The sequence below is a fragment of the Equus asinus genome, chromosome 2 (assembly GCF_041296235.1).
Source record: "Equus asinus isolate D_3611 breed Donkey chromosome 2, EquAss-T2T_v2, whole genome shotgun sequence".
NCBI lineage: Eukaryota > Metazoa > Chordata > Mammalia > Perissodactyla > Equidae > Equus > Equus asinus.
The window spans coordinates 192,764,159-192,791,236 of record NC_091791.1 but is presented as its reverse complement, the minus strand read 5'-3'; the positions used below and the strand labels follow the sequence as shown (position 1 = coordinate 192,791,236).

At 47.2% G+C, this 27,078-nt stretch overlaps 1 protein-coding gene and 1 long non-coding RNA gene across 9 annotated transcripts in view; one reads left to right on the top strand and one right to left on the bottom strand.

Annotated features, from left to right (window-relative positions):
- Positions 1-218: 218 nt before the first annotated feature.
- On the bottom strand, positions 219-1,677 carry LOC123283555 (uncharacterized). The gene is made up of 3 exons (XR_006524242.2): positions 1,636-1,677; positions 741-819; positions 219-560 (listed from the first exon to the last, which is right to left on the bottom strand). It is a non-coding gene; the product is annotated as an uncharacterized lncRNA (long non-coding RNA).
- The window catches only part of TRIM9 (tripartite motif containing 9), a 109,193-nt gene continuing 83,535 nt past the window's right edge, over positions 1,421-27,078 (top strand). For 7 of the 8 annotated variants that reach the window (XM_044765633.2, XM_014854248.3, XM_014854253.3 and 4 more), the window contains exon 1: positions 1,772-2,740. In XM_044765633.2, the coding sequence (XP_044621568.1) occupies positions 1,919-2,740 (822 nt within the window). In that variant the 5' untranslated portion in view covers positions 1,772-1,918. Of the gene's footprint in view, positions 2,741-27,078 lie in introns of all 8 variants that reach the window. The other variant, XM_014854247.3, reaches the window with a different exon arrangement.

Sequence of the window (27,078 nt, the reverse complement as noted above, 5' to 3'; positions counted from 1 at the left end):
ATGTATCCTGCAGATACATAAAACATTCCAAACCCACACGAAGAAATTCTACATCTGTGCACAGAGTATGTGCCTTTGGATGCTCTGGACTCAACTAATTAAAAGCCAGGTTAAAAATAAATCACATAGCATTTGTGATTAGCATAACTTTAACAAACAAGGAGAACTTTTTTCCCCCAAATAGCGATCAAGTCTTGTTTTCATTGCAACAGGAGAAGGTGTTGGAAAGATAACCTAATTTATTTCTCCAAGGGTGGGGTTATAAAAAGTCCATTTTTTTCCTGGGCAGTAAAGTGGTTTTAAATTATAAATGTAGCTGCGCATAATCAAGTTCTCTCTTCTTTGGAAGATGGAAAATTGGAAGATTTCTTAGAACTTGGAGTTTCTGTCATTTATTTCATGAATCACTCAGTAAAGGGCAGACGTACTATTTCAAATGCTAGTACTTCAGAATGTCACTGTCACTTGGCTCAAAGATTTTCCTCTTTTTGGGGGGAGGGGGTCCTCCATCATCAAATCAGCAGTTCTGCTCCAAAGGGCAGGACCAAGAATCTCCAGCTCTGTGTGGGGAGAGGGGGAAAGGTGCTCAGTCTGTGGGGACCAACAGGGGATCCACCCAGCCATCAGCATCAGCATCAGCACCAGCACCAGCATCAGCAACAGCACCAGCATCAGCACCAGCATCAGCACCAGCATCAGCACCAGCGCTGGAACAAGGATCCCACCGCCCCTTCCGATACCGAGGGACGCTCAGCCCACACGACACTGAACAACGCCATTTGGAGTCGAGCACGGCGACCCTGCAGTGACGTGGTCTACCTGGGGGAGGAAGCAAGATGTGGCCCTGAGCACCCAGCACTAGGCCGCTCACGCCGGTGCCCCTAGGGTCTTGAGGGCACCGTGCGGACGGAGCGGGCTGTCCTTGGGCACGGGGACAGGGACGTGAGGGGGGCGTCCACCTCGGGTCACACCCCGCCCCCCGCCCCAGGGCCTGTGCGACTCGCCCAGGACTATGGCGCAGAGCAGGAGCACCGGTCTTCACCAGGGTCCGGCCTTCCCGTGGGCACGGTGTGACCCTCGGCGGGTCCCCTCTAAACGCTGGCCTGAGGCTGACGGGGGCGCCCCCAGAGCCCAGCAGGCAGCCCAGGGCGGCCACCACCCCGACACCGCCCGCGGGGGGTCGGAGGAGAGACCAGGAAGAGAGGCGGAGGGCGCAGCGGGAGAGGAGATAGCGGGGGAGGGTCCGGGGGAGGGGGCGGGGCCGGCCAAAGGAAGGAGCTGGGGGAGAGACGGGGGAGAGACGGGGGAGGGGGGGAGGGGGGAGGGGGCGGCGGGAGGACCCAAGGGGGTGGGGCGGGTGGGGGGTCCAAGAGGGAGGGCCGGGGAGAAGGTTCAAGGGGGAGGGTCCACGGGGGAGGGCCGGGGGGAGGGTCGCGAGAGGAGGAGCGCCCGGGGGAGGGTCTGGGCCGCGCGGCCGCCGGGAGACCTCGGCCCGAGCCCCGGGAGGGCGGGCTCTGCACGGCCCGGCTCGCGGGGATCGCGCCGGGGTCGGAGGAAGCGCGGCGACGATGAGTCCTCCCGCCTGAGCCACCCCCGCCCCGGAGACCTCGCCGCCCGAGCGCAGCCGCCCCTCACCCGGCGTCACCCCGAGTCCCCCCGAGTCCCCGCGGGGAGAAGGACTGCGCGTGCGGCCAATGAGCGCGCGCCCGCCGCCCCCCGTCCCCTCGGCGGCTGCGCGGGGTGGGCCGGGCCGGGGCGGGGCGGTCCGCGGGCGGCGCGGGCTCACACGGAGGGAGCGGGAGCGGGAGCGGGAGCCCGAGCGCGCCGGCGGGGACAGGACGCGCCAGGCCCGCCGGGCGCCGCCCGCAGCCCGAGCCCGCCGCCCGCTCGGCCGCGCCGCGGCCCGCCCGCCGGCCCCATGGAGGAGATGGAGGAAGAGCTCAAGTGCCCGGTGTGCGGCTCCTTCTACCGCGAGCCCATCCTGCTGCCCTGCTCGCACAACCTGTGCCAGGCGTGCGCCCGCAACATCCTGGTGCAGACGCCCGAGTCCGAGTCCCCGCGCAGCCGGCGCGCCTCGGGCTCCGGCGCCTCCGACTACGACTACCTGGACCTGGACAAGATGAGCCTGTACAGCGAGGCGGACAGCGGCTACGGCTCCTACGGGGGCTTCGCCAGCGCGCCCACCACCCCGAGCCAGAAGTCCCCCAACGGCGTCCGCGTCTTTCCCCCGGCCATGCCGCCGCCCGCCGCCCACCTGTCGCCGGCGCTGGCCCCGGTGCCCCGCAACTCCTGCATCACCTGCCCGCAGTGCCACCGCAGCCTCATCCTGGACGACCGGGGGCTCCGCGGCTTCCCCAAGAACCGCGTCCTGGAGGGGGTCATCGACCGCTACCAGCAGAGCAAGGCCGCGGCCCTCAAGTGCCAGCTCTGCGAGAAGGCGCCCAAGGAGGCCACCGTCATGTGCGAACAGTGCGACGTCTTCTACTGTGACCCGTGCCGCCTGCGCTGCCACCCGCCCCGGGGGCCCCTGGCCAAGCACCGCCTGGTGCCGCCGGCCCAGGGCCGCGTGAGTCGGCGGCTGAGCCCGCGCAAGGTCTCCACCTGCACGGACCACGAGCTGGAGAACCACAGCATGTACTGCGTGCAGTGCAAGATGCCCGTGTGCTACCAGTGCCTGGAGGAGGGCAAGCACTCCAACCACGAGGTCAAGGCCCTGGGGGCCATGTGGAAGCTGCACAAGGTGAGCCCACGGAAACCCGCCCGCCTCCCGCGCCTCCGGCCTCGGGCGTTGCGGCGCCGGGCCCTCTTCTGCGCGCAGTGCATCCCACCGCGGGCGCAGTGCAGGTGCCGCCAGGGCCTGCCTCCCCGGGCTGGCGCAGTGCAGGAAGCGCGGGGGGACCTTGAGCGGCGCGCGGGGGAGTGGAATGTCCCCCGAGAGCGATTGGGGCATGCCTCCGGGCAGGCCTCCCGGTGCGCGGCCTGCGGGCCAGGCGCAAACGCCCCCTCGCCGCCGCGGGCGTGCGGGAGAGCGCTGCGGAGCTGGGCCGAGCCGGCTGCGGGCCCGGGCCGCGGGCCGGGGGAGGCGGGGGGACGGGCGCCTGAGTCACCGCGGGGGCGGGGAGTGCCGCGGGCGGCATGCTGATGATCCGCGCCACGGGATGCGGGCCCGGAGCCGGGCGCTCTGGAGGCGGCGCGGCGCGGAGCGGAGCCGGGGGTCGCCATGGCAACCGGCCTGGAGGCGGCGGCCCTGCCCCTCCGGGAGGGGTCCCGGGGCTGGGCTGGCGGGACCGCAGGTGTCTGCGCGGTCGCGGCCTGAGAGCCAGGCAGGTGCACCTCCCAGGTAACACCTCCTCCACCCACCCGCCCACCCGTTTGTCCAGGATTCAACCCCTTTCCCCTCGGTAGTTGTCTGCAAACTTGCGGACACCTGTTACCAGGTTTTTCTTTCTGGGCTCTTGTTGGCGCCTCCACCAAAGCCGCGTAAAGGAGAGGCGCTTCAACAACGTGTTAGGTCCTGCCGCTCCTCTGCTCAAAATCCTCCAGTGGTCCCTAGTTCCTTAGACGGTCCTGAGAATGGGCAACCAGGACCTCCATGACCTGTTCCCCTTTAACCTCATCGACCCCATTTCCTACCACTCTTTCCCTCTGCTGCAGCCACACCTTCCGTCTTGCTGCTCCTCAACCTACAGCAGCACCTTGCAGCCCCAGGGCCTTTGCATCTGATGTTCATTCAGCTCGGAAGACTCTTCCCAATACCCTAGATCCGGGTGGCTCACTCTTGCCTCCTTCAGATGGTGGCTTAGACGTCGCCTTTGCAGTGAGACCTTTCTGACCACAATTGCTGCCACTCGTCTCAGACACCCCCTTGGTCGCTCCCTGCTTTATTTTTCTCAGTAGTCCTCAGCATTAACTGGCATGCTGTGTATTTTAATTATCATGTTACTTTTGTATTTATCTATTGCTCCCCACACGCACGGGAAAATAAGCTTCATGAGGAAAGACCTCTTTATAATGTTATGCTGACGCTGCTTAGAAGGAAGGGAACCACTCTTGAGATGTGCATAAATTTGGTTCTTACTTTTTCAATAATCCACTTACCTGGGGATGCGAAGGGCAGGGCAGGGCAGGTGTTCAGCGTCATTGTAGCGAGGTTTTCTTCTCTCACTGAGTCTGGAGCCCTGGGATGAGGCCGGGCAGTGAGGATGGTGCCCAGGCCTCAGCTGTGCCCCACTCATGGTTCCCTAGCATTCCTTGGAGACTGGAAAGGCTGGCCTTTGAGAGAGAGACACGGGGAGAAAAAGGAAATCACCATTTTCAGCAATCAGGGAGGTTTTCTCAACTCAGCATTAACTGGCTGTGGTCCGTGTTTATGGTCATCTGTGTTCTCACAGGTAACCTGTTAAACCACATTGGTCCTGATGGAGATTTAATCCAGTGCAAATTTGAGCCCCACTAGGCATGAACCACTATTTTTAAAACACTTCAATTTAAATTTTTTTAAATGACATTTAATTTTGAAAGTTTTCAAAACTTTTAGTTCACAGCCAATTTTTTCTTCATAATGTGATTTCACTCTTAAACTGCTAACTATAGCCTATGTTGACTTGTCCTTCAAAACTATCCTTGGAACTAAGAAATTAATGACTCTGTCCGGAAAAATAACTTAGAGCTGCAGGCTAATTAGGGTGGTCAAACCACAGCATTATTTTTCTGTGAAGAAGGGCCTATACTTTATTCATTAAGACCAAAAGCAACCTTTAAATCTCTGTCAAGCCCATGTAGATTTCAAATGTTAAACCATTTGTTTTATCAGTAGTAGAAGATGTGAGTGGACAGTGTGGTGAGGACTGGGTTGAAATTTGGATGTCTGCTAAAAAAGAATAATGTTATTCTTGACATGACATAAGTAGGCTAGGAAGGGAACATTAGTTCATTAAAAAAAAAAATTTCTTCCCTGATCTTTTACATATTTTTTCCAAAGTAGTAAGTAGGTATAATTTTTGTTCAGTCAATATAAGGATTATTAAGCTGCCAAGAAAAACATAAAGCAGAAGGAGGACAGATTTTAACATTTACTTATCATCTGTTAGATGAACAATGAACATTACTCCCCCACCCTATCTCCATATCACCTTAATCTTGATTTTCTCGTATAGTCTATTTATTTTCTAGCAATAATACCTCTGTCTTCACAAAAGCTCATGGGCCAGAATTTCTCTACCCTTCAAAACATAGAAGAGGAGAGAATTACACTAAGTAATTCTCCCAAAGTTGGGCAGTTAGTTATCAACACAGGGATTACTAGACCTGAAAGTTTTCATTAATATTCTACCATATTAATTAGTCATTTCTAGTGATAAAGAAAATCCTGTGAATAAATCTTTTCCTCGGGCACTGAGCCGTCATCTTACACATTCAAGACAAAATGGATGAGTTTATTTTTTAAGTGGTTTTAAAAACAGCTAGTTAAAATTCCTTAAATTGTCAATTGACCATATTAAAATACTTTTCAGATATTTTTGCCCTTCAAAATCCATGACAAATAATAATGCATAAAGTGGCCTTATAAATATCAGGTAACAGTTTCTATTTAGTAACAGCCCTTGCTGTATTCCTATATCCAACTCAGGTTAGTATAAAGAATTGCTACATAAAAAAATGGTTTTGTACACTTTCAAATAGGCAAATGGAAACATTATTATTGCTTTGTAATTTTAGCAATTCACATTCCTAAATCAAACGTTATCCTTAAATTCCTGGTGTGTTTTATCAATCACTGAATATATTTGTAAGCATTTTCTTCTGTTTGTGCTGTTGAGTAAGGATTTTCTTTTCTTTTCTATCTTAAATGCTGACTATTTATTCTGAATCTTGTCTCAAATGTTATTTCTCTTACCTTTTTTTTTAATGAAGATTTGCAATTTAAACATTAAAAATAAACTGTCAGTTGTTATGCTTTCATTTTCAAAGTATTCCGGAAAAAATCTGTGCTTTGTAGTATGGTGGCATCTCATCAAATACTTGTGTAACAAAATGTGTTATTTGATGTAACTAAAATGTATTCAGTTAACTGTGTTATCAGCAGTGAACACAATATAATCTAGATGTTCCTGTGGTAAATGTAACAGGTAGCATATGCTCATGTTTTTTAAATTTTTAAAAATTTACTTCTTGGTACAATCAGAACGTTCTGTCTGCAATGTAACCATTCTTACGGGTATTAAGGAGAACATTCAGAGAAGTAAATTGTTGCTCTTTGTATGGAAAAGTAATGGAAAGACCTAGATGGCAGGAGACCTGGATTCCAGACCTGGTGCTGCCACTTACTCGCTGGTGCTTTTACGGCAGTCTCGTGATGTGTCTGCTCGCTCCCACACGGGTATAAAGGAGCTAAAGTGAAATTGGTGAAGGTATTTTGAAAAAATAATTTAAATGTTTATAACAGTAATTTCGGTTTGGCACAAAAGGGAGTTTTTGCATAAAACAGAAGTTATTCTCACTAGTCAACAATTACTGCACAGAAGTCTCATTCCTGGACATGGGGTCCTTTGCTCCTTCCAGAGGGCAGGGTGCAGTACGACTGAGGCTGCCCTGGAAGTGGCCCGAAGAGTGAGCCCCGTCATTAGGTCTAGGGAGAATGCTCGCTTGAATTAAGCTCAAGGAATAAGAACGCTACACAAAGATGTATTCATATATTTTTAAAAGGTATTTTGCTTTTCAATAACAAAGCTAAAATCCTAACCGTTAGGACTCAGTTTTTTTAAGATTCTCCAATGAAGATATTGTTATCGCTTTGAAGTATCAAATTGTTCTTCCTCTATGTGCCATGAAAAGATGCTCTTAATTGGAATTTCAGGTCAAATCACAGTTTGCATAAAGTAAGAGAAAATTATCACAGCCATCTGTGAGTAATAAGAATAATGCACAGGCAAAAATTATCTTTGCATCAGTACGATCAATTGCCCTCCTGTCACCTAGACGCTTTCAAAGTGTGTGTATGCGTGTAACTTAGCCTTGGCACACAGGAAGACAGAATCCATAGTAAGACAAATGTTGAAGGGCAGAATAATCCTAAATAATGTCAGTTTTGTCAGGGATTGTTGGTTGTAAGGAACAAAAAGTCACCTAGGTGATCTCAGAGGATTTCATGGGAAATTAAACAAAAATTGTTTTACAAGGAGAATGGAACTGGAAAGCCAGAAACTAGGTTCCCTCTCTCTGTCAGCTTGGACTAGGTTATGCTGCTGTAACAAACAATGTCTGGATCTCAGTGAACTACAACAGCTTCTCATTTCTTACTCAGGTCAGTGCCCACTGAGTCAGCTGTGGCCCTCGTCTATATTCTCCTTAGTCTTTTTTTTTTTAAAGATTGGCACCTGAGCTAACAACTGTTGCCAATCTTCTCTTGTTTTTTTTGCTTTATCTCCCCAAATCCTCCCTGTACGTAGCTGTATATCTTAGTTGCAGGTCCTTCTAGTTGTGGCATGTGGGACGCCACCTCAACGTGGCCTGATGAGCAGCGCCATGTCCGCACCCAGGATCTGAACCGGCGAAACCCTGGGCCTCCGCAGCAGAACGCACAAACTCAACCACTCGGCCACAGGGCCGGCCCAATCCTTAGTCTTGAACTTAGTCTGAAAGAGCCTATCTGGGATATGCCAACCTACAGCAGAGGGAAGAGAGCAAAGCAGAGCCACTCAGTGGCACTTACGGGTTCCCCTCAGCTGTGGCATGTCACTTCTGCCTACGTTCCGTTAGCTAAAACAAACCATGTGGCCAAGCCTGGCTTCCGTGCTGTGGGAAATAGACTCTCAAAAGAGAGGGGTGCCAGAGAAGGATCCTGGAGAGGGGGCAGAGACTATGTTAGATACCATAATTTTCCACACACCTCCCTCTCATCTCTGCTTCTGTCTGTTGGGATGGGCCTCCTTGGCCTGCGTGAGACCCGACAGTCTTCTCCAGCCCAGCTCAGCACCACGTTTCAGGTCAGCTGTCCACTGTCATCTAACTAGTGTCTCTGAGTTCATTCTCGAGTTCCGAGAAAGACTGACCAGCTCAGCTGGCGGCAGGTGTTTGCTGATGACTGTCGGGGTCACAGCCCCACCCGCTTAGGCGGATGCAGAAGACTGAGGGGGTGGAGGCGGGGGGATACTCGCCACAGGTGCAGAGCTCAAGAGGGCACCAAAAACTGAGTAATCAAGAGAAAAAATATTGTAATGCAACGTCTGAAAAATAAAATGGATGCAGAAAAGTCCATGATGAGCAAAATATCAACACTGTAAAACGACCAGGTTGGTAACAGTGCCATGCTGAACCATACTGGAGCTGAGTCAAAAAATCAGGAATATCGATCCTGTCTTTAAGATTTTGACCTTTTATTCATCATGGATTTTTTTACGTTCGTTTTTTACTTCTTAAAAATATTGTGTTAAAATAGTATTTGTGTTGATAACTGAGGTTTTGGGCACCCCCTTAAATTCCACCCCGAGGAGGGGGCCTCGCCTCCCTTGCCCCAGTCCCGGCCCTGATGGCCAGAGTCAGTTGATACAAACCCGGCTCCTGGTCTCATGGTTCAGCAGGAGGAAAGCCCAGGGCAGATCCTTTGAGAGCAGTGGGGCAGGAGGCTGCCTGTGCAGTCCAAGAGGAGGCCCGTCCGGGTGTGGAAGAAAGCCCTTCCCTCCACCTGGACGTTCTGCGTCGTAGCTGCAGCACGGATGTCCTGAGCTGGTTCCAAAGTGAAGCTGCAGAGGTGCTGATAGTGCAAGAGAAGACGGAGAAGTACAGAGAACACTGAAGTATGCATGATGCCAAATGACTGGTTTGAGTGAGTTTTTCATTAAATTGTAGTAGAAATAGATTGTTCTTAGAGTACTTTTTTTTTTTTGAGGAAGATTAGCCCTGAGCTAACATCTGCTGCCAATCCTCCATTTTTTTTTTTTTTTTTTTTTGCTGAGGAGGACAGGCCCTGAGATAACATCCGTGCTCACTTCCTCTACCACAGGCATCTGGGTTGCCTACCACAGCATGGCTTGCAAAGCGGTGCCATGTCTGCACCCAGGATCCGAACTGGCAAACCCCGGGCCACTGAAGCAGAACGTGTGAACTTAACTGCTGCACCACCGGGCCAGCCCCTAAAGTACTTTTGATACAGCAAAAAAAGACACCATTGAAAGGGTAAAATTCTAATGTTGCTCCTGTGACCACACAGCACAACAGTTTCTGAAAGTTAGCAGAGGGCTTTGCCCTTCCATTCCAGGCTTTCCCAGTGTTTTCATACTGACATCCAGGGTCACTTTTTAATCCTGGAAGAAGAGTTAGCTATAAAGGGGCCGCCAGCAGCCTACCTAGATTATAGAGACTATCTGGGTTTCATATCTAATTCATCCCAAAGACACCTCAGAGCCAAAACCGCTTCCCTGGGGCATTCTCACGGCAGTTTTATTCCCAACCCTAAACTTGGTTTAGGGCCTCTTGTCCTAAACTGAGAACCAGCTCCGAGTGAGAAGATGGGAAAAAACAAGCAGAATGCACGGGATGCACTTAACCCGGGCGTTGGGGAAGTCACCCGATTTCGTTCCCCTCCTGTTTGACCCTGGCCTGCACGTCTCTTTAGCTTTTCTGGCTTCCAGGCAGCATGGTGGCCACCGATCTAGTCAGCACCATCTGCCTAGTCACCTCTTCCCTGACCTTTGTGGCCTCCCAGCTTCCCCACCAGCCCTCTCCTCGTCCACCAGGCCTTACCGCCACCATTTCCGAGACTAGACCTTCAGGTCACCCCACTGAGCTTGCCGAGCCCAGGTCCAATCAGCCGGCCTCGACGGCCTCGCCCCAGACCAGCCTGCCAACCCGCGCCCGAGGCCGCTCCCCCTCCCCAGGAGTGACCCCCACACAGCAGCATCCCCACACCAGCACCCGAGGCCACTCCCCCCGGCCCCGGAGTGACCCCCGCACAGCAGCATCCCCACGCCAGCACCCGAGGCCACTCCCCGCCCCCTCCCTGGAGTGACCCCCAAACAGCAGCATCCCCACCCCAGCTGGGCTTATTTACACACTTAGTTTTTCTTGACTGTAGAAAGAGAATTTTCTTCATTTTGACTGATTCATTTTAAGCTGAAAAATCAAGAAAACGTGTTGAGTTTCTGTTCACGAGTAAATAAACATCCCTGACTTTTCTCTCCTCCTGGACGTGCCTATCCCCACAGGCTCATCCACCCCGTGGTTTCAACTCTTGCTTGTACCAGAATGTCTACACAGACCTGGTCATCTCGGTCTCCTTCCCTTTCACAGTGTGGCCCCACATTGTCTTCTGTCTCCTACCACCCTCCTTCCTAGCTCCCGCCTCTGTGTTCCAACACTGGACCTCCTCCCACTGTGTTATAATTGCACCTATTAGAATCTCCCGCTGGACCCTAATAACTCAAAGTCATAGACGTTTCTTACATATCTTTGTTCCCCCCATTTCTGCACTTAGCAGATGTTAAAGAAAGGTTTGTTTAAAGAAGAAAAGAATCAGTAAGAAGAAGATTAATGATTGGCAGCATATCCCAATATTTCAAACTTGCTATATTAGCCTGACAGTAATAATTAAATTTAAAAGCCTGTATTTCATACTTTTTGCTAAAAATGTACCAAACATTTACTATATGCCGGGTACTGTTCTAAGCCCCTTCCAGGCATTTTCTCCTTTAATCTTCAGAATTTGCACATCTTCCTACGAGAAAACTGGGGCACAGAAAGGTGAGAAAGTCCTACCAGTTGTAAGTGGCAGAGCCAGGCTTTGAATCCACGCTGTCTGACTCCATAGCTCATGTGCTAAGCTTCTGTCTGTCCTACCTCCTGATAATCACAGGAAATACAGGACCTGTTATATATTTATGAGAGTTATTAAAGCACGGCTTTATGGTCTTATAAATTACAGTGACGTGACAAATAACTGAGATCCTTTAGTTCTCATGTATGAAAATTACTGAGAAATTAAAAGTCATTTGTCTCCTAACTTCCCTTGTGACAAAATAAATTGAGAGAGGAAAATACGGCACGGAGGGAATGAAGAGACAAGTATGTTGAGTATTCTGTAGACCAGATCATTGGAGATGCACCAGGTAGGCCAGTTACCTTGTGAGGGGTGCGTCCTGCCTCCTTGTCAGAACCAGGCTAGCGACAGATGGACAGTGAGGTTCCATCAGTCCAGCCATGGATTTATTGTCCCTCTTCTAACAAAATAATCATCTCAAGATTTATAGACAGAGATGACATAAAAGAATAAGTAGAGGGTTTTTTTTTTTGGCATTTTAAGTATCTTTATTTCTGCAAATCCAAAATATTTATAAGTCTATCTTGGAAAACAGAAATATGTTTAAACCTGTAAGCAGGTATCTGCTCTGTGTTAACTTTCATTTCTTTTTTGTGTCTTTTGCTGAGGACGTTAAAAGAAAATACATGTATTCCTGACCTGCGTTTTACCATATATATAAAAAGGAAAATGTGAACTGGAAAAGCCTATTTTTGAAGAATGGACTTAAACACTGGCAGATAAAATTGTTTTTCACAAGCCTTTCGTAGAACCAGAACTGTGCATTTTGTGTGAATAGCTCTGATCCAAGAAGAAACTGTTCCTTAAAGAATTAGCTTTGGAAGTCGAATGCCAGGCATTGTCCTTTGGTGTGGGGATAGCTGCCTTCTGTCGTTAGCTGGTACACGTAAATGGTTAATTCCCATCTACTGCTGATTTATTTGTATGAGGCTGACTTTCCAGCCAGATAACATCAGTTCCGCTTTATTGAGATTTTCGTTCATCCTCTCTTTACTTTTCCTTTGCTTGCAGCTTGCATTTTGAGAGGCAACTATTTGATGCCAAGTATTTATCATGCTCTCCCATGCTCCAGGAAGAGCCTGCGAGAGAGCCGGGCTGCTCTGACCATGCTGTACGTCAGTCTAAGACGTTATCTGGTCTCTGAACAAAGCAGGTTGCAGAATGCAGTAAATGTGAAGATGGGGAGTGACAGTTTCCACCCAAAGCTTTTTGATTTTGTAGGAAGCAAATGCTCAGAAAGCCAAACATGCACAGGTTCAACTCTAAGTACTACTCCCCAAAGCTAAGGGAAATGACTCTATAACATAATCCACCATTTTTAATCATTTGCTCTTTAGTTTTTTTTCATCTGTGCAGATAACCAGCAGTGGATTTTACTCTAGATGTGTGTAGTCCATTTCATAGTGCTCCTGATGAGATTTATGCCATCACCAGACGCACCAATTCGTGAGCTTGATAAAGTGGTCTTGCTTATGCTATGCCCTGCCCCCTCCCGCATCTCTGGAATGTTACCCCGAGCACGTTAGTCAGATGAAAGTGGACTTCCATCCAGTCTAAAAATCCTACGTGGCACAGATAAATCTGTGGTGCTTTCAACAAGCAGTTGTTACTGATTTTATTGATCATCAATCATCTGGCCAAGACTCAGCAAGGAATATGGTCAACTGCTTTCAGGACACAATCCATCCAGTGTAAAGAGGCTTGACACTTACATTCAGCTCATGTTGTCTGGCTGTCCTCTGCCTTTATGGCAGCGAATCTGCTTTTGGTGGAATTAAAACATTATTCAGTATTAAATAAAATTTTCTCTACTGTCTACCTTGAAGACCAAGAAATATAGTATATAGAAACTTGTATGATGTGCAAGGATGCAGAATGGAACTACCACTCCCGGTTCAAAAATGGCACCTTACACCTAGACTCGGACATGGATTTATGACTCCTCTGGTCACTGTGTATAAAAATTCTGTGGAAAAGTTTGAATTGATAGTAAGGTCTTGCTATGTGGATACAAAACATTAGTAAGGGAGCTGGCCTGGTGGCGCAGCGGTTAAGTTCACACGTTCTGCTTCTCAGCAGCCCGGGGTTCACCGGTTCAGATCTCGGGTGCGGACATGGCACCGCTTGGCAAGCCATGCTGTGGCAGGCGTCCCACGTATAAAGTAGAGGACGATGGGCACGGATGTTAGCTCAGGGCCAGTCTTCCTCAGCAAGAAGAGGAAGATTGGCAGTAGTTAGCTCAGGGCTAATCTTCCTCAAAAAAAAAATTACTAAAACTACTGGTAGTAATTGGCAAATCAACACATAAATATTTTACATGAGTTTTAAAAACCCTGAAGCCAAAGAGAAAATTAATACTTCTAGCATTGAGAATATTCTTGATTCTTCTTTCCTGAAGATGCTGCACTCTCTTACCTTCCTACCAGCAATGTCTAAGGGTTCCAATTTCTCCATATCCTCACTAACACTTGCTATTATCCGTCTTTTTGACTATAGCCATCCTAGTGGGTTTGAAGTCGTGTCCCATTGTGGTTTTGATTTGCAATTCTCTAATGACTAGTGATGTTGAGCATCTTTTCATGTGCTTATTGGTTATTTTTATATCTTTTTTAGAGATAGGACTATTCAGATCCTTTGCCCATTTTTTAATTGAGTTACTTGTGTTTTATTGTTGAGTTGTAAGAGTTCTTTATATACCTTGGAGACATACTCACTTTTCAATGGAAGGAACAGCGATAGGAGTGTCTCATCTCTTAGAGACACAGGAAGCAAAAAGCAGACACAGAGCTGAGTGTGAGGAAAAACTTGTCAAATCTGGCCTCCTATGACCTATTGCTAATTCCTTGACCAATAAGCTCTGTGAGCCAGTTCTGAGGCAGAGCTCAGATAAGGTCTATAAGGATTGGCTCCTGACAAATAGGAAACATGGAAAGGTCCAAAAGCAGGAGGAGGAAGTAATGTAGTGATCAAGGTCCCTGGATGTGGTGGCTGTGCCTCCTCTGCCCCGAGTTCCACTTCTCCTGACTTTGGTGATGGAGTCTACTTCAGTGCAATGTTATAAAGTTCCAGTGGTTCTGTGGTTTCTGTTACTTACTGTTACCATTCACAAAAGTCACTCCAGGGTGTCAAGTTGGTGGATTCTTCCCCTACGTTTGAGTTATGAGTTGACAGAATTGGGACACTGGATCTTTGCGATCATTTCCCCAACCCCCTCCCAAGACAGAAAAATAAATCCCAGAACACTTCAGTAAATTACCAAAGTCATACAGTACATATTACCAAAAACCCCTGCTTTCTTAGAACTTCGGTTAAGAACTCTGACATCCATCTTCTGTCCCCTGTTCTCTCCTTTGGGTGCTCTTCCGCGCCCCGGACAACCGTGATCCCAGCTCTTCTGTGATCCACGTCCACACCTATCCAGGTGACCTTGACCGTGTTGTTCTCTTCAATGGGAAATTATAGATGTGTATACTGTTGAATTAGTGTTCCTACATTATCAGTAAGGTATTCTTTTTTTAACATTGCCCTTCAATAGACGGTGCCCTTGCTCAAAGGATCAGTCTGGTGGTACAGTTTCAGCATGAGCTGGGAAAGGAGCGATTTGTGGACAGTGGGCTCTGCTTTGCGTCTCACACAGGGAGAATGCCGCACGGCAGTGTGGCCGTCCACTCGCATTGGGAGAATGCCGCGCGGCAGTGTGGCCGTCCACTCGGATTGGCTTCTGCTCTAGCCAGAAGCACAAAAGAAGTTTGTGGGATGAAGTGAAAGAGAGTCTCCTGTTGGTCCTCTCCCCTTTTGCTGCACTACTTGTCAGCTTTGTTGGCACCTGCCTGACCACCAGCATTCTCTACTCCTCCCCTCCCCTCCTCCTGTGAACCTTCCAGTTCCTGCCTACCCGTCTGCAAGCTCAGCTTTGGGTCCAATGTATGTGCCTTCCTTCCTGGTCATCTGCATGCCTTGCTCTGACCAGTGTGTGTCCAGTCTGCTCATCCATCTCCAGGTCCTTGACCAGCAACTTCTGGGGAGTCTCTCTGCCCGCCCATCTGGCTTGTGCGCCCTCTGTCTCCAGCCTGACGCTGGTTTTCCCAGCCCTGGCTTCCTTCCCACTGAAGGTCTGAGTGCCGACAGCTCCCAAATCATACCTCGTGGGTAGCAGCTTCAGGGCTGGCACTGGTCCCAACAATAGGTTACTGAGATCTGCTTGGCCCAGCACTTGGGGTGATAAAATAAGGTCCCAACACATACATCTGGGTTGTATAAAAATGCACTCACATAACTCTTTTCTTTTGAAACACGCTGTAAAATGATTTAACTAAATACAAACACAGAATCCATTGCTAGATAGCCACCACTGACACGAAATGTGGATATTCAGTAGAGCCTGGAAGCCCTGCTTACACTGAAGGCAGGAAGTAAAGAATAATTTGTAAATTTCATCTGCAAAACAGGGAAGGAATGAATTAGAAGGTAGACAGTGATTACACAGTTTGGAGGCTGGCCAAAGACTTGTCAATTGTCCTCTTCTGAGTGGAGCCAAATAGTTCAATTATATTACAGTTTCGCTTCCTTAAGGCTCCTGCTTACTTTTATGAGAACAAAGTCATCAATCTATCATTTATGTTATTAATTTGCATGTTATGATGGCTTTTGGCTTATGGTCAATTAGTAAGTTTTCTAAAAGTACATGTACAAAAGGTTATCATTATGAGATGCAGCCATCAAAAACTAAGCCAGTGTTTTTAGAGAAATTCTTTAATTAGTATATCTGAAGGGATTGGTATAAAATTTGCATAAGTATTAGACATGAAAATTAATTTCACTTAGTATTTGTTCGCATCTTCTGGTTTTTTTCAGGGATTAAGTCATATTGATCAGTGTTAGACTAAACCCTCTACCTCCCTCTGTCCTGGTGCTCTTCAGCCTTCCCAGCGATGTTAGGGACTTCAGGTGATCTGCGTTCAGAGCTCCCCCCTCGCATAACCACCTCAAGGCCCCATGTGGCCTGGGGGAGGCCCTCACTGTTGCCTCAGATTCAGGACACGGATGGCATAGCATGAGACCCCTGGCTGCTTAGTGGCACCGAGCTCCGGGTTTATTCAGCTGCTCAACAGGAGATTCACACAGTGACTACCTAAACGGAGCACTTCTGTATGCCCCCAAAGACGACGGGATAATGGTCACACAGGTAGTGGCGTGTGGCCATTTTTATTCCCAGGTGTTTCTGAGAAGAACTGGTTCTTGGAACATATTAAAACCGGGGTTGTGGAACGGCTGCTGCCAGAATAGGATTTGCGTTGTGAGCTGTCCTGTGAGATGTGATTGCCTGTCAGTGTCTTTCCCGCCGTGGACTGTTTCTTCGATTTAATAGTAACGGTCATTAGAATTGGGGTAGGAGGGCTGCATGCGGCTTGACACTGAGACTGAGGGCCAGGACTTAAGTCTGACAGCTCATGGTCACCTTACTCCAACCTTCGTGTCACCTACAGGAAAGATGAGGCTCCTCCCTCGGTGCTCCTGAAAAGCTGTTGATCCTGCATGCCGTGGTCAAGTTGCCACATTAGTGTCTTTTTGACTGAAAGCAAATGATGACAAGCATTTTGACACTATATATAAGCTAGGAAAAAGGTTCTTTTCTTTTTTTTCCCCGTTTCTTTTTATTGTATCCATATGAGATGATGGATGTTAGCTAAACTTATTGGGGTAATCATTTCATGATGTGTAAGTCAAACCTTCACGCCGTGTGCCTGAAACTCATACAGTGATGTGTGTCAATTATATCTCAGTAAAACTGGGGGGAAAAGCTGGGAGAATCTGACAAGCACAGCAGGGATGCAGGTTAACAGACAGTAAAATAGTCAGGAGAAACAGGAAATAGAATGAGCATGGCAGAAATCGAAAAACCAGTTTCTGGTTGAGCCCTTTGATAGCGAGCACTAAAGGGAGAGTTGGGGCCCCAGGACTGGAGACCTGCTGAGGCTAAAGCACAGGGGCACTGCCCGCAGGTGCTGTGGGGCCTGCTGGTGTGGGGCCGCAAGAGTGGGCTCTGTCTCTTCATCTGCTGTTGTTCAGGCAACACAGTGGAGGGGCAAGGAGCTGGGCCTTGAAGCAGGCTGGCTGCGTTTAACCCCTGGCCTTCCCACCGCTGAGCTGTGTGAACTCGGGTAAGTCCCTTCACCTCTCTGTGCCTCCATTCTCTCATCTGAAAAATGGAGATAATAATCAGACCAACCTCTCGGGACTGTGGTGAGGATGAAGGGAATGGCAGACACGGAGCCCCTGGAACAGCGCCCGGCCAGAATCAGTGCCTGAGTAATGTGAGCTAGTGTCACCTGCCAGTGGGCAGTGACACGGACTGAATGAGAGAATGAGTGGGTGGGAAAGTCTTTTGTGATAAATCTGAGTTTTTTATTAGAATGGAGCACCCATAGAGTAGAGAGCTGCACGGAGCGTGGAGGGCAGCTGAAACTCTGACAGTTGGTCCCCTAACACGTCGGTCCCTCCTGGGAGAGAGGGAAGGACACAGGACCTTCCACAGAGGCAGCGGATAGAGAAATGGAGAGGCACGGCCCAGGAGACAGAAACTTCTGGCAGGAGGTTATGACAGCCCCTCAGAGGCACCCCTGGCCTGGAGAACGTGTCGCTCCTCCAGCAGAGGGGCCAGGAGATTCTGAGCCCAGGCTTCGGAGCCAGAAAAGGTCGCCTTCTTCATGTACTGGAGTTTATCTCTGGTAAGTTATTTAAGCCCTCTGTGACTCGGCTCCCTCATCTGTGAACACGCCCCCACCCCCTTACTCAGGGCAGGCTCAATGAGACCTTCTTCAGTGATTAATGCTTTCACTGCTCAGAGGTCATTCGGTCATTCGTCCTGGTGCTTCTGTACTCTTGTAGGTGCTGGGGATGCCGCAGTGAGAAAAGAAGAGGGGTAAACCCTGCTTGCTGAAATAAAGTTTATTTCACGGAATAGTTGTTGAATCCTTGCTGTAATACTCTTTTAAGTTGTATGTTCTCTGACAAGAGAGCCCTTGAAGGATTCTTTTGCGTTCAGTGCATTTTACGCCAAATGAGGTAGAAGTTGGGTGGATTAGCCGGGGTCTTCAGAGATATAGAACCAATAGGGTATATTGTGATCTATTATAAGGAATTGGCTCATGCAGTTGGGGCCTGAGGAGTCCCGTGACCTGCCACCTGCGAGCTGGAGACCAGGCGAGCAGGTGCTGTGGTTCAGTCTGAGTCTGAGGGCCTGAGGACCAGGGAGCCAATGGTGTAAGACCTGGTCCGAGCGAGGAGAAGACCAGTGTCCCAGCTCAGCCGTCAGACAGAGAGAGCATTCCTCCACTTTTTGTTCTGTGTGGGCCCTCAAGTGGATTGGGCGATGCTGGCCCACACTGGGGAGGGCCGTCTGCTTTACCCAGCCTGCTGATTCAAATGCTAATCTCATGCAGAAACGTCCTCACACCCCCCCCCAGAAATAGTGTTTAACAGGGTATCTGGGCACCGTGTGATCCAGTCAGGTTGACACATGAAATTAACCCTCACTCAGAAGTTGGCCAAGAGCAGTGAGAAACTGAGACAGATCGGACCCCTCCCCCAAAGCCCTGAGAGTTAGGGCAGTTCGGCCATCTGTGTCACCAATTGTTTTTCCTCAGAGCCTGCTGCTCCAAAGCTTCCTCACTCTCACTCACCTCTGAGTGTTTGCAAGGAATTCATTTCGGGCCATGACTTTAAGGAGGGCAGCAAAAATGAGAAAAAGATTGACAGGCAACAAGCTGCTAAGGCGTGCTTCCAAAATGCAGCCTCCGGTGGGCGTGTGCTCCTGAAAACTTTGTGTAGACGAAGTCCTATTTTAAATGTACTAGAGACACTTTCAATATAAAGAAATCTTTGGCACATGCCTATTTTTCAAAAGTAAATATCTGTTGTGAATTCACATCGCCTAGATTCCAGGACACCAACAACTTAATAACAGGCTTTAAAATTTTTTTTTCTAGAAAAAATAAGAAAGCGAATTGTAAGGTACATCTCAATTTCAGAAACATTAACATGGAGTAAGAGTGGGGTTGGGGTCCATCAGGGAACTGGGAATAGCGGAGGCCAACTCTGATAGGAAAAGCAGGTGATGCAGAGTTGGAGGCTCCTGTTCTGACCTGTGTCCGCCTCTTGGGCAACCCGCTGACTCCTCTGGACCCCCAGCCTCTCGTGTGTGGAAGGAGGTACCGTCAGATAGAGTCAAGCGCCCAGTCAGTGACAACTTTAATTGGGATCTGGATTTATTGATGTTTCTCTGACTCTTGGATAAAATTGTCTGCTACCTGCTGCTCGTGCCTTTGTGAAGAGGCTCTTTAATTTTCCTCCTGTTTCAAGTCTTTTCGTTGGGGCTTCAACATTTGGGGATCAAAGGACGATGAAGCAGGTATCTGCAGCATCTTCTGTTCCCCTCATTTTACGAGGCCTTGGAAGTGCCCCAGGGGCTCCAGAGCCAGAGAGAGGGCGGCTGACAGCACAGGTGGAGGGAGCACAGGACCCCCAGCTTGGAGCTCTGCTTCCCCATCCTGCGTGGGACATCCCACTGGCGGATCTGTCATGATTCTTGTCCACAGATGACATTCGTCATTTCCTTGCAGAGAAAGAAAAGAGCGGGCTGGAGGGGGCAGTTCAGAAAGAATAAAAAGCTGTTTTTTTCTATTTGTTTCCTAAAGTGAGAAGGAAGATTTGATTGAAAGAAATGAAAGGTGGGAACAAAATGGGTGAGTGTGCTTGGGCCTTCTCACCCGCATCGTGGGGATTTTTAAGATGGAGTTGGGATGCGAACCTGGCCTGGAGTTCCTTCTCTGAGGACAAGAGCCACAGTCCGGTGCTGAACTGCTAAGAGGAGTAATGTGTTCATTTCAGGTGCCACATCCTTCCATCTCAAGTGATGATTATTGATGCGGAAGAAACAGATGTGGGGGTTTTGTCATTGTCCACGGTTGCTGGTAAATACGTCAAGCCCTTATTTGTGCCATTTGTGCCATTTGCCATGGCTGACGTAGGCTACCCGACATGAGGGCACTGACCTCGGAGCTGAGAAGAGCCAGGACAAGCCAGCCCCTGCACAGCACCACTCCTCGTTAGCTCTTTTGCTTTATGTCAGGTGGCAGGAACTGCCAGATTGCAAGTTTTCTAAGATAATTTCTAAAATTATTTAAGCCTGCAGCTGCAGGAAAAAAGATACATTGCGGGAAGTTTTCGTGTAGAAATCATGAATATACAGCTCAATGAATTTTCACAAACTGATGACACCTGTGTAATTAGCACTAAATCAAGAAAGAATGTTGTCAGCCCCCGGAAGCCCTGCTCTTGCTCCCTCCCAGTGGATGATCCCAACCACCCTGCCAAGGGTACCAGCATCCGAGCCTGCCCCTGCCAAGGGTCACTAGCATCCCGACCTGAGCCTGCCAGGGGTCACCTGCATCCTGGCCTGCCCCTGCCGGGGGGTCACCAGCATCCCGGCCCGCCCCATCATGGGTCACCAGCATCCCGACTTCTAACAACACATTGGTTTTGCCTGGTTTGGGGCCTCACATGAATGTACTCACACAGCACTCACTCTTACGTGTGGCTTTCTTTGCTCATCTTCATGTTTGTTGCATTAATTCATATTGCTGCATGCAGTTTTAGATCATTCATTCTTGTTGTTTTATAGTGTTCCATTTTAAGAATATTCCACAATTGATCCCTTCTGCCACCAGTGGGTGTTTGGGCAGTTGGCAGGTTTTGGCTGTTACAAGTAGTGTAGCTGTAAACGTTACAGACCCGTCCTTTGGGGCCCAAAGGTAAGCAGTTCTGCTGTGTGTTTCCCTAGGAAGGATTGCTGGTGATGGGTGAGCATAAGGTTAGCATCAGTGCACGCTGCCCGACAGCGTGACCGAGCGGTGGGGCGTGGGATGTCCCACCAGGCTGCTCCTCGCTGTGGCCGGCACTTGCTGAGGTCTGTGTTTTCATTTTAGTCGTCCTAGTGGCGTATGGTGGAATCACAGAGTTGTGGTAACCAGTGGTTAACATGTTTGCGTACATTGTCTGGTCACTTAAATACCCTCATTTGTACGAAGTCTAAGTCCTTTGCCCACTTTTCCATTGAGTTATCTGCCTTCTTTTTACTCACTTGTTTTTTAAATTTCTTTTTTATCTATACATACTAAAAAAAAGCCTAGTTCTGAAATAAGTTGCTTTTTCCTTGTGGGCCAGAGGTACTAATTAGAAAAGATCTGCCACCTCTGTTTTCAGTTGTAATCTTCTCTCGACGCAGAGCTTCTGCCCCGCTCACTGCTCTCTATCGAGTCTTTATCAGGTTTTCTGTATATTTCATAGCTTCACTGAGAGATAGCAGAAAGCAATTTAGGGAGAAGGGTTTTTTAAGAGCAAACAGTGCAATTGCAAATACATTTTCAAAAGAGAACAATTCTTTCTTAAGTGAAAGTAAGAGCTATTCAAATAGTCTATAAGAAATGAATTGAAGCCTCCGTGACCTCCAAAAAAGTAATTGTGATTTCATATTAAATATGAATTTCAAAAGTTTCCAGAGGTAAGCCTTCTTTTTCTGGTCCATTATCTCAATAGAAAGACTTTGTTCCTTATCTGTGTCTTTTTTTTTTTTAAACCCTGTCCATGAAAAATTGAATTCCTCCTATGTATTATGTGAGCTGTTTTATTTTTTAAATCCTTATTTAGATGGGTAGTACAGTCTGTTAATCCATAACTGATTCTATGGCAAGAAAATAGAAAATTTTAAATAATAGTTCACTATTTCAGAGGTTAAGGAACTTTCCTTGGATATGGGTCAAATATACAAATAGGTTTTTCATAGAAGCCTAATTGCTTTACCCTCCTTCAGTATTTTTTGTCCTGTAATAAGATAAGATACAGTATGAAGACTACTATTTCAGGAGTCTCCCCATAAAGAAGAGAGAAATTTCACCTAATGATCAAGAAAGAAGTGGGGATATTCCCAGACCCTCCTGAAGGTACAGGTATTTACCTGGGAGCCCAGAGCTGCCAGTCCTGCCCTTTGTGCCTTCCGCTGTGCGCAGCATGGGCTGCCCAGAGCAAAAGCATGGGCAGCCCAGAGCAAAACTGGGAAGAAGAGAAAGATCCCTTCCGTGCCCTCTGGTCCCCTTGTCGCCATGCCGTCCCGTCCTGGTGCCCCTCACACTGCTGAGACCGGGACTGGCAAATACCTAGCACCTTGCCGCTCCTCTTTCCAGGCCCATGGCAACCATCATCGCCAATCGTGGCACTTTTCCCAGTGAATCCAGGTGTGACTCAAACACAGCTTGGAATCCTTAATGCAGCACACTGAGAAACCAGTACCGACCCATCAGATTTGGTATTTAAGATGGTGTCCACTTGCCATCACTTTCTTAGGCAATATGAGTCTTATTCTGTCTTCCCCATCAGCCTCAAAGTGTAAATGTATTAATATCCCAAGATTATTTGCACTATCTTATTATCTTACATTATCTTATATGACAGTCCCTGTTGTCTGAATTTCTGACTCATCATTTTCTATCCTGGTTCTGGACACCTTCCATCTCCATCAAGACAAAGAGACCTTGGACTGTGTGAGTCCAGTGCCTACGGGGACTGGAGGATATGAGCAGGCTTTGCATGTTCAGTCCACAGGAGCAATAACAACAGTTTTCACCTCCAGAAAGAAATACACTGTCTCATGTCCCAGGTGACATGTGGCCCTGTGTGTCTTTGGTTTGTCCACTTTTTACAAAGGCATGCAGTCACTTCTTGTCACTCGAGGTAGTTGTGGTCTGCGGAGTCACCTCGCACACTGAATTCGCCAACGCTGAACCATCCTCCTCGGAGGAAGGCGGAGTTGGCTTCCTGCCAGCCTCTGGTCACAACATTTTTGCCACATGATCAATATATAACCTCGTGTTATGTGTTTCTGTTTATAGACACCTTGTTTAATACATACTGTGAATTCACTGTTGTTGAGCTCACAGCCAGCAGCTCTGTAACTCATGCCTGAACAGAGCCATCTGACACGTGGATTCGCTGTCATAGAGCCGTTGGTGATGTTCCCTGGTTATCCTTTGAATGTCCATGGGGTTTGTTGGGATAGCCTCTCTTCCACTCCTCTTGTCAGTAATCTGTCTTTTCTATCTCTGTTTCTTGATCAGTATTTTGCAAAGAATCAACTACTGACTTTTAAAATTTTCTCTATTGTTCGTTTCCAATTTCATTGGTTTCTGCTCTTTATTATTTTCTTTCTTTTTCTGCCCGTTTTCTTTTTTGTTTTTTTGCTTTGTTTTGTTTGCTGAGGAAGACTAGCCCTGAGCTAACATCCGTTGCCAATCCTCCTCTTTTTGAGCTAACATCCGTGCCAGTCCTCCTCCACTTTATATGTGGGTTGCCCCCACAGCATGGCTGACAAGTGGGTATAGGCTCGACCTGGGATCCGAACCTGGGAACCCAGACCACCGAAGCGGAGTGTGCTGAACTTAACCACTATGCCATGGAGCTGGCCCTCTGTCCCTTTTCTTTTAACTTTTGTACCTTTAAAATACAGATATTTAAAGTACCTCTCTTGGGTCCAGCCCCATGGCCGAGTAGTTAAATTTGCGTGCTTTGGGGTTAGGTGGCCCGGGGTTTGCCCGTTTGGATCCTGGGTGCAGACCTACACACCACTCTTCAAGTCGTGGTGTGGTGGCATCTCACATAAAGAAACTGGAATGACCTACAACGAGGATATACGCCTATGTACTGGGGCTTTGGGGAGAGAGAAAAAAGAGAAAGATTTGCTACAGATGTTAGCTCAGGGCCAATCTCCTCACCAAAAAAAAGTACTTCTCTCATAGACAGCTTATAGTTGGGATTAATTTATTCAGTCAATCTCTGCCTTTTGATTGGGGTGGTTAGACTTTTGAATTTAATATAGTGATCGAGTAGGGTGGATTTAACTCTGCCGTTTTCTTATTGGCCCCATTTGCTTATTTCTGCCTGGTTGGTTGGCCTCTCTGTTTTTCTTTCCTGCCTTTGTTTGGGGTCATCAGACATTTTTTAGGGTTTAAGATAATTGCTATATTGGGCTTTTAGCTAAAGTTCTTAGCATTATTTTTAGTGGCTACTGTCATGAGTCTAATGTGCACCCTTAACTGATCGCAGTCTGCCTGGAGCTGACATTGACGTAAAACAGAGACCCTGGAACAGGCAGTTCAGTTCCCCACCTCTTGCTTTTTGCTGTTATCATATATATTACGTCTACATATGTGTAAACCCCACCCTACAGTGTTGTAATTTTGACCTTTAACAGTCATATTCCTTAAGTTAAATACATTAATAAATTTAATTAATTAAGGGGAAAAGTGTATAGTCTTTATATATCATACATATATGTTTACCCCATTTCAGGTGCTCTTTGTTCCTTTCTGCAGATTCAGATTGCAATCTGATATCATTCCACTTCACCCTAAAAAAGTGCTTGTAACATTTCCTTTAGTGCGAGTGTTCTGGAGACAGATTCTCTTAGCTTCTGTTTATCTGAAAATGTCTTTATTTTGCCCTAAGCTTTGAACGTTATTTTCATTGATGTAGAATTCTGCCTCTTATTTTCTTTTAGCACTTTAAAAATCGTGTGTTCTGTGACCATCTTTCCTTCTTTGTTTCTGATGAGAAGGTGGCTGTCACTTGTATTGTCATCCCCTCTAGGTAATGTGTCTTTTTCTGGTTAATTTTGTGATTTTCTCTCTCTTTGGTTTTTAGGAGTGTGACTACCATGGTCTGGGTGTGTGTTTGGTTGATTTGTTTGCTTTTTAGTTTATCTTATGTGGAGTTCACTGAGCTTCTTTGAATTATAAATTTTCAGGTTTTTTTTAAACCAGATTTTGGAAATTTTGACCACTATCTCATCAAATCGTTTTTCTGCATTATTCTTGATCTCCTCTTTTTATTCTGCTTTAATTAAATGTATTTTAGGCTGCTTGATATTTTCTTGCAGGCCAGTGAAAGTCTGTTCATTTTTTAACCTTTTTTTCCTCTCTTTCCTTCAGGTTGAATAATTGCTATTGATCTCTTTTCAGAACCTTTATTCTGCCCACTTCAGTATACTGTTAAGCCCATTAAATTGATGTTTATTACAGATATTATACTTTGCTGTTCTAGTATCTCCATTTGGTTCTTTTTTTAGCTTCCATTTCTTTGTTGGAATTCCCCACGTGTTCATACATCATGACTATCCTTTTCTTTAAGTCATTGAACATACCGCAATAGTTGTTTCTGAGGTATTTCTCTGCTAATCCAGCATCTGGGTTATCGTGGATTTTGTTTCTATTGACAATTGTTTTTCTTTTTGCTGGTAAAGATTTACCCTGAGCTCACATCTGTTGCCAATCTTCCTTTTTTTTCCCTCCCCAAAGCCCCAGTGCATAGTTGTATATTCTAGTTGTAGGTCCTTCTAGTTCTTCTGTGTGGGACGCTGCCACAGCTTGGCTACTGACAGATGAGTGGTGTGGTTCTGTGACCAGGAACTGAACCCGGGCTGCCTAAGTGGAGACCACCAAGCTTTAACCACTAGGCCTTCAGGGCTGGCTGTCTATTGACAGGTTTTCATTCTTTTATTTTTTTTAACTATGGATCTCATTTCTTATTTCTCCATGTCTCATAATGTACATTGTAGATGATACATTTTTAAAATTCTGGTTTCTGTTATTTTTCTGAAGAGTGTTTTTTCCTGGTGCATGTATAAATTACTGGGTGATCACTTTGATCTTGTGGAAGTTTAATGTCCCCGGGTGTTTACCAACTGCTCCACATTGCAGGGCCCAGGCTCAGGCTCCCTTCCGTGACAGCCATAGGTGTCTCTGCTCCCTTGTTCCACCCTTACAGCTGTGACTGGGCTCCCCTGGGCTCTCCAGAGTCTCTCGTGCTTCCATAGTTCAGGGATCAGCCACGCATTCCAGGGGGTTGAATGCAGCTCACAGTGTTCTGCTCTCTGTAGCACTCCCTTTTATAGGATTACCCTCTCAATTTCTGGCCACTCTGGCAGATGTGAACTCTGTTTGCCCTGACCACAGGCCAGTAAGACCTCGGCTTTTTCCAGCTGCCCTTGCCCCCAAGGAAAATCCGCATAACATAGATCTGCATGTGATTCCATCCAGTTTTTGCTTTTACTTGCTCTCCAATGCCTTCAAATACTTTTAAAATATGTATTTTGCCCAGCGTTTATAATTGATGCTTATATGAGGGTTGTTCCAATAACAACTACTCTACTATTCGCAGAATTGGCACTTGAGTTATTCTTTTCGGTACAGTGTCTGGCATACCATCAAAAATTGTGAAATGTGAAGAATCCAGAAACTGTGCCCCATGGTCAAGACCAGGAGGAGTCACCACAGCTGACCCAGATATGGTCCAGATATTGGTATTATCAGACAGGGATTTCAAAGTAAGTATGATAAGCATATTAAAAGATTTAGTAGGAAAGGTAGATAACGTGCATAAATAGATGAGTGATTTAAGCAGAGAGAGGAAAACCATAAAAAAAGAACTGATGTAAATACTGGAAATGAAAAGTGCTATATCATAAATGAACTTATTAATTGGGCTTAATAACAGACTGGACATAGCAGAGGAAAGAATCAGTGAACTTGAAGAAGAAATCATCTAGGGGCCGCCCCCGTGGCCGAGTAGTTAAGTTTGCGCACTCCGCTGCAGGCGGCCCAGTGTTTCATTGGTTCGAATCCTGGGAGCAGACATGGCACCGTTCATCAAACCACACTGAGGCAGCATCCCACATGCCACAACTAGAAGGACCCACAACAAAGAATGTACAACTACGTACTGGGGGGCTTTGGGGAGAAAAAGGAAAAAATAAAATCTTTAAAAAAAAAAAAGAAATCATCTAAACTGAAACACTAAGAGGAAAAAAAGTGAAAACTAATAAAAACAGACAGAAGGTCTAAAATTTGTGGGGTAATATTATACGGCCTAACACATATCATTGGAGTCCCAGAATAGCGGGGAAGGGGTAGGAACAAAAAATTTCTGAAGAGCTGATGCCTGTGAATTTTCCAGAGTTGAAGAATTACTTCAACCCATGGAGCCAAAAAAGCTAACAGAATCCCAAGTAGGATAATTAATTTAATTAATTAGTTAATTTTAAAAAAATGAGCATCAGTCTATATACAAACAGTAATTTGAATTGGATTATAGACCTGAAAGTATGGATTGGAACCATAAAATTGTAGAGGAAAACATAGGAGAATGTATTTTCAGTT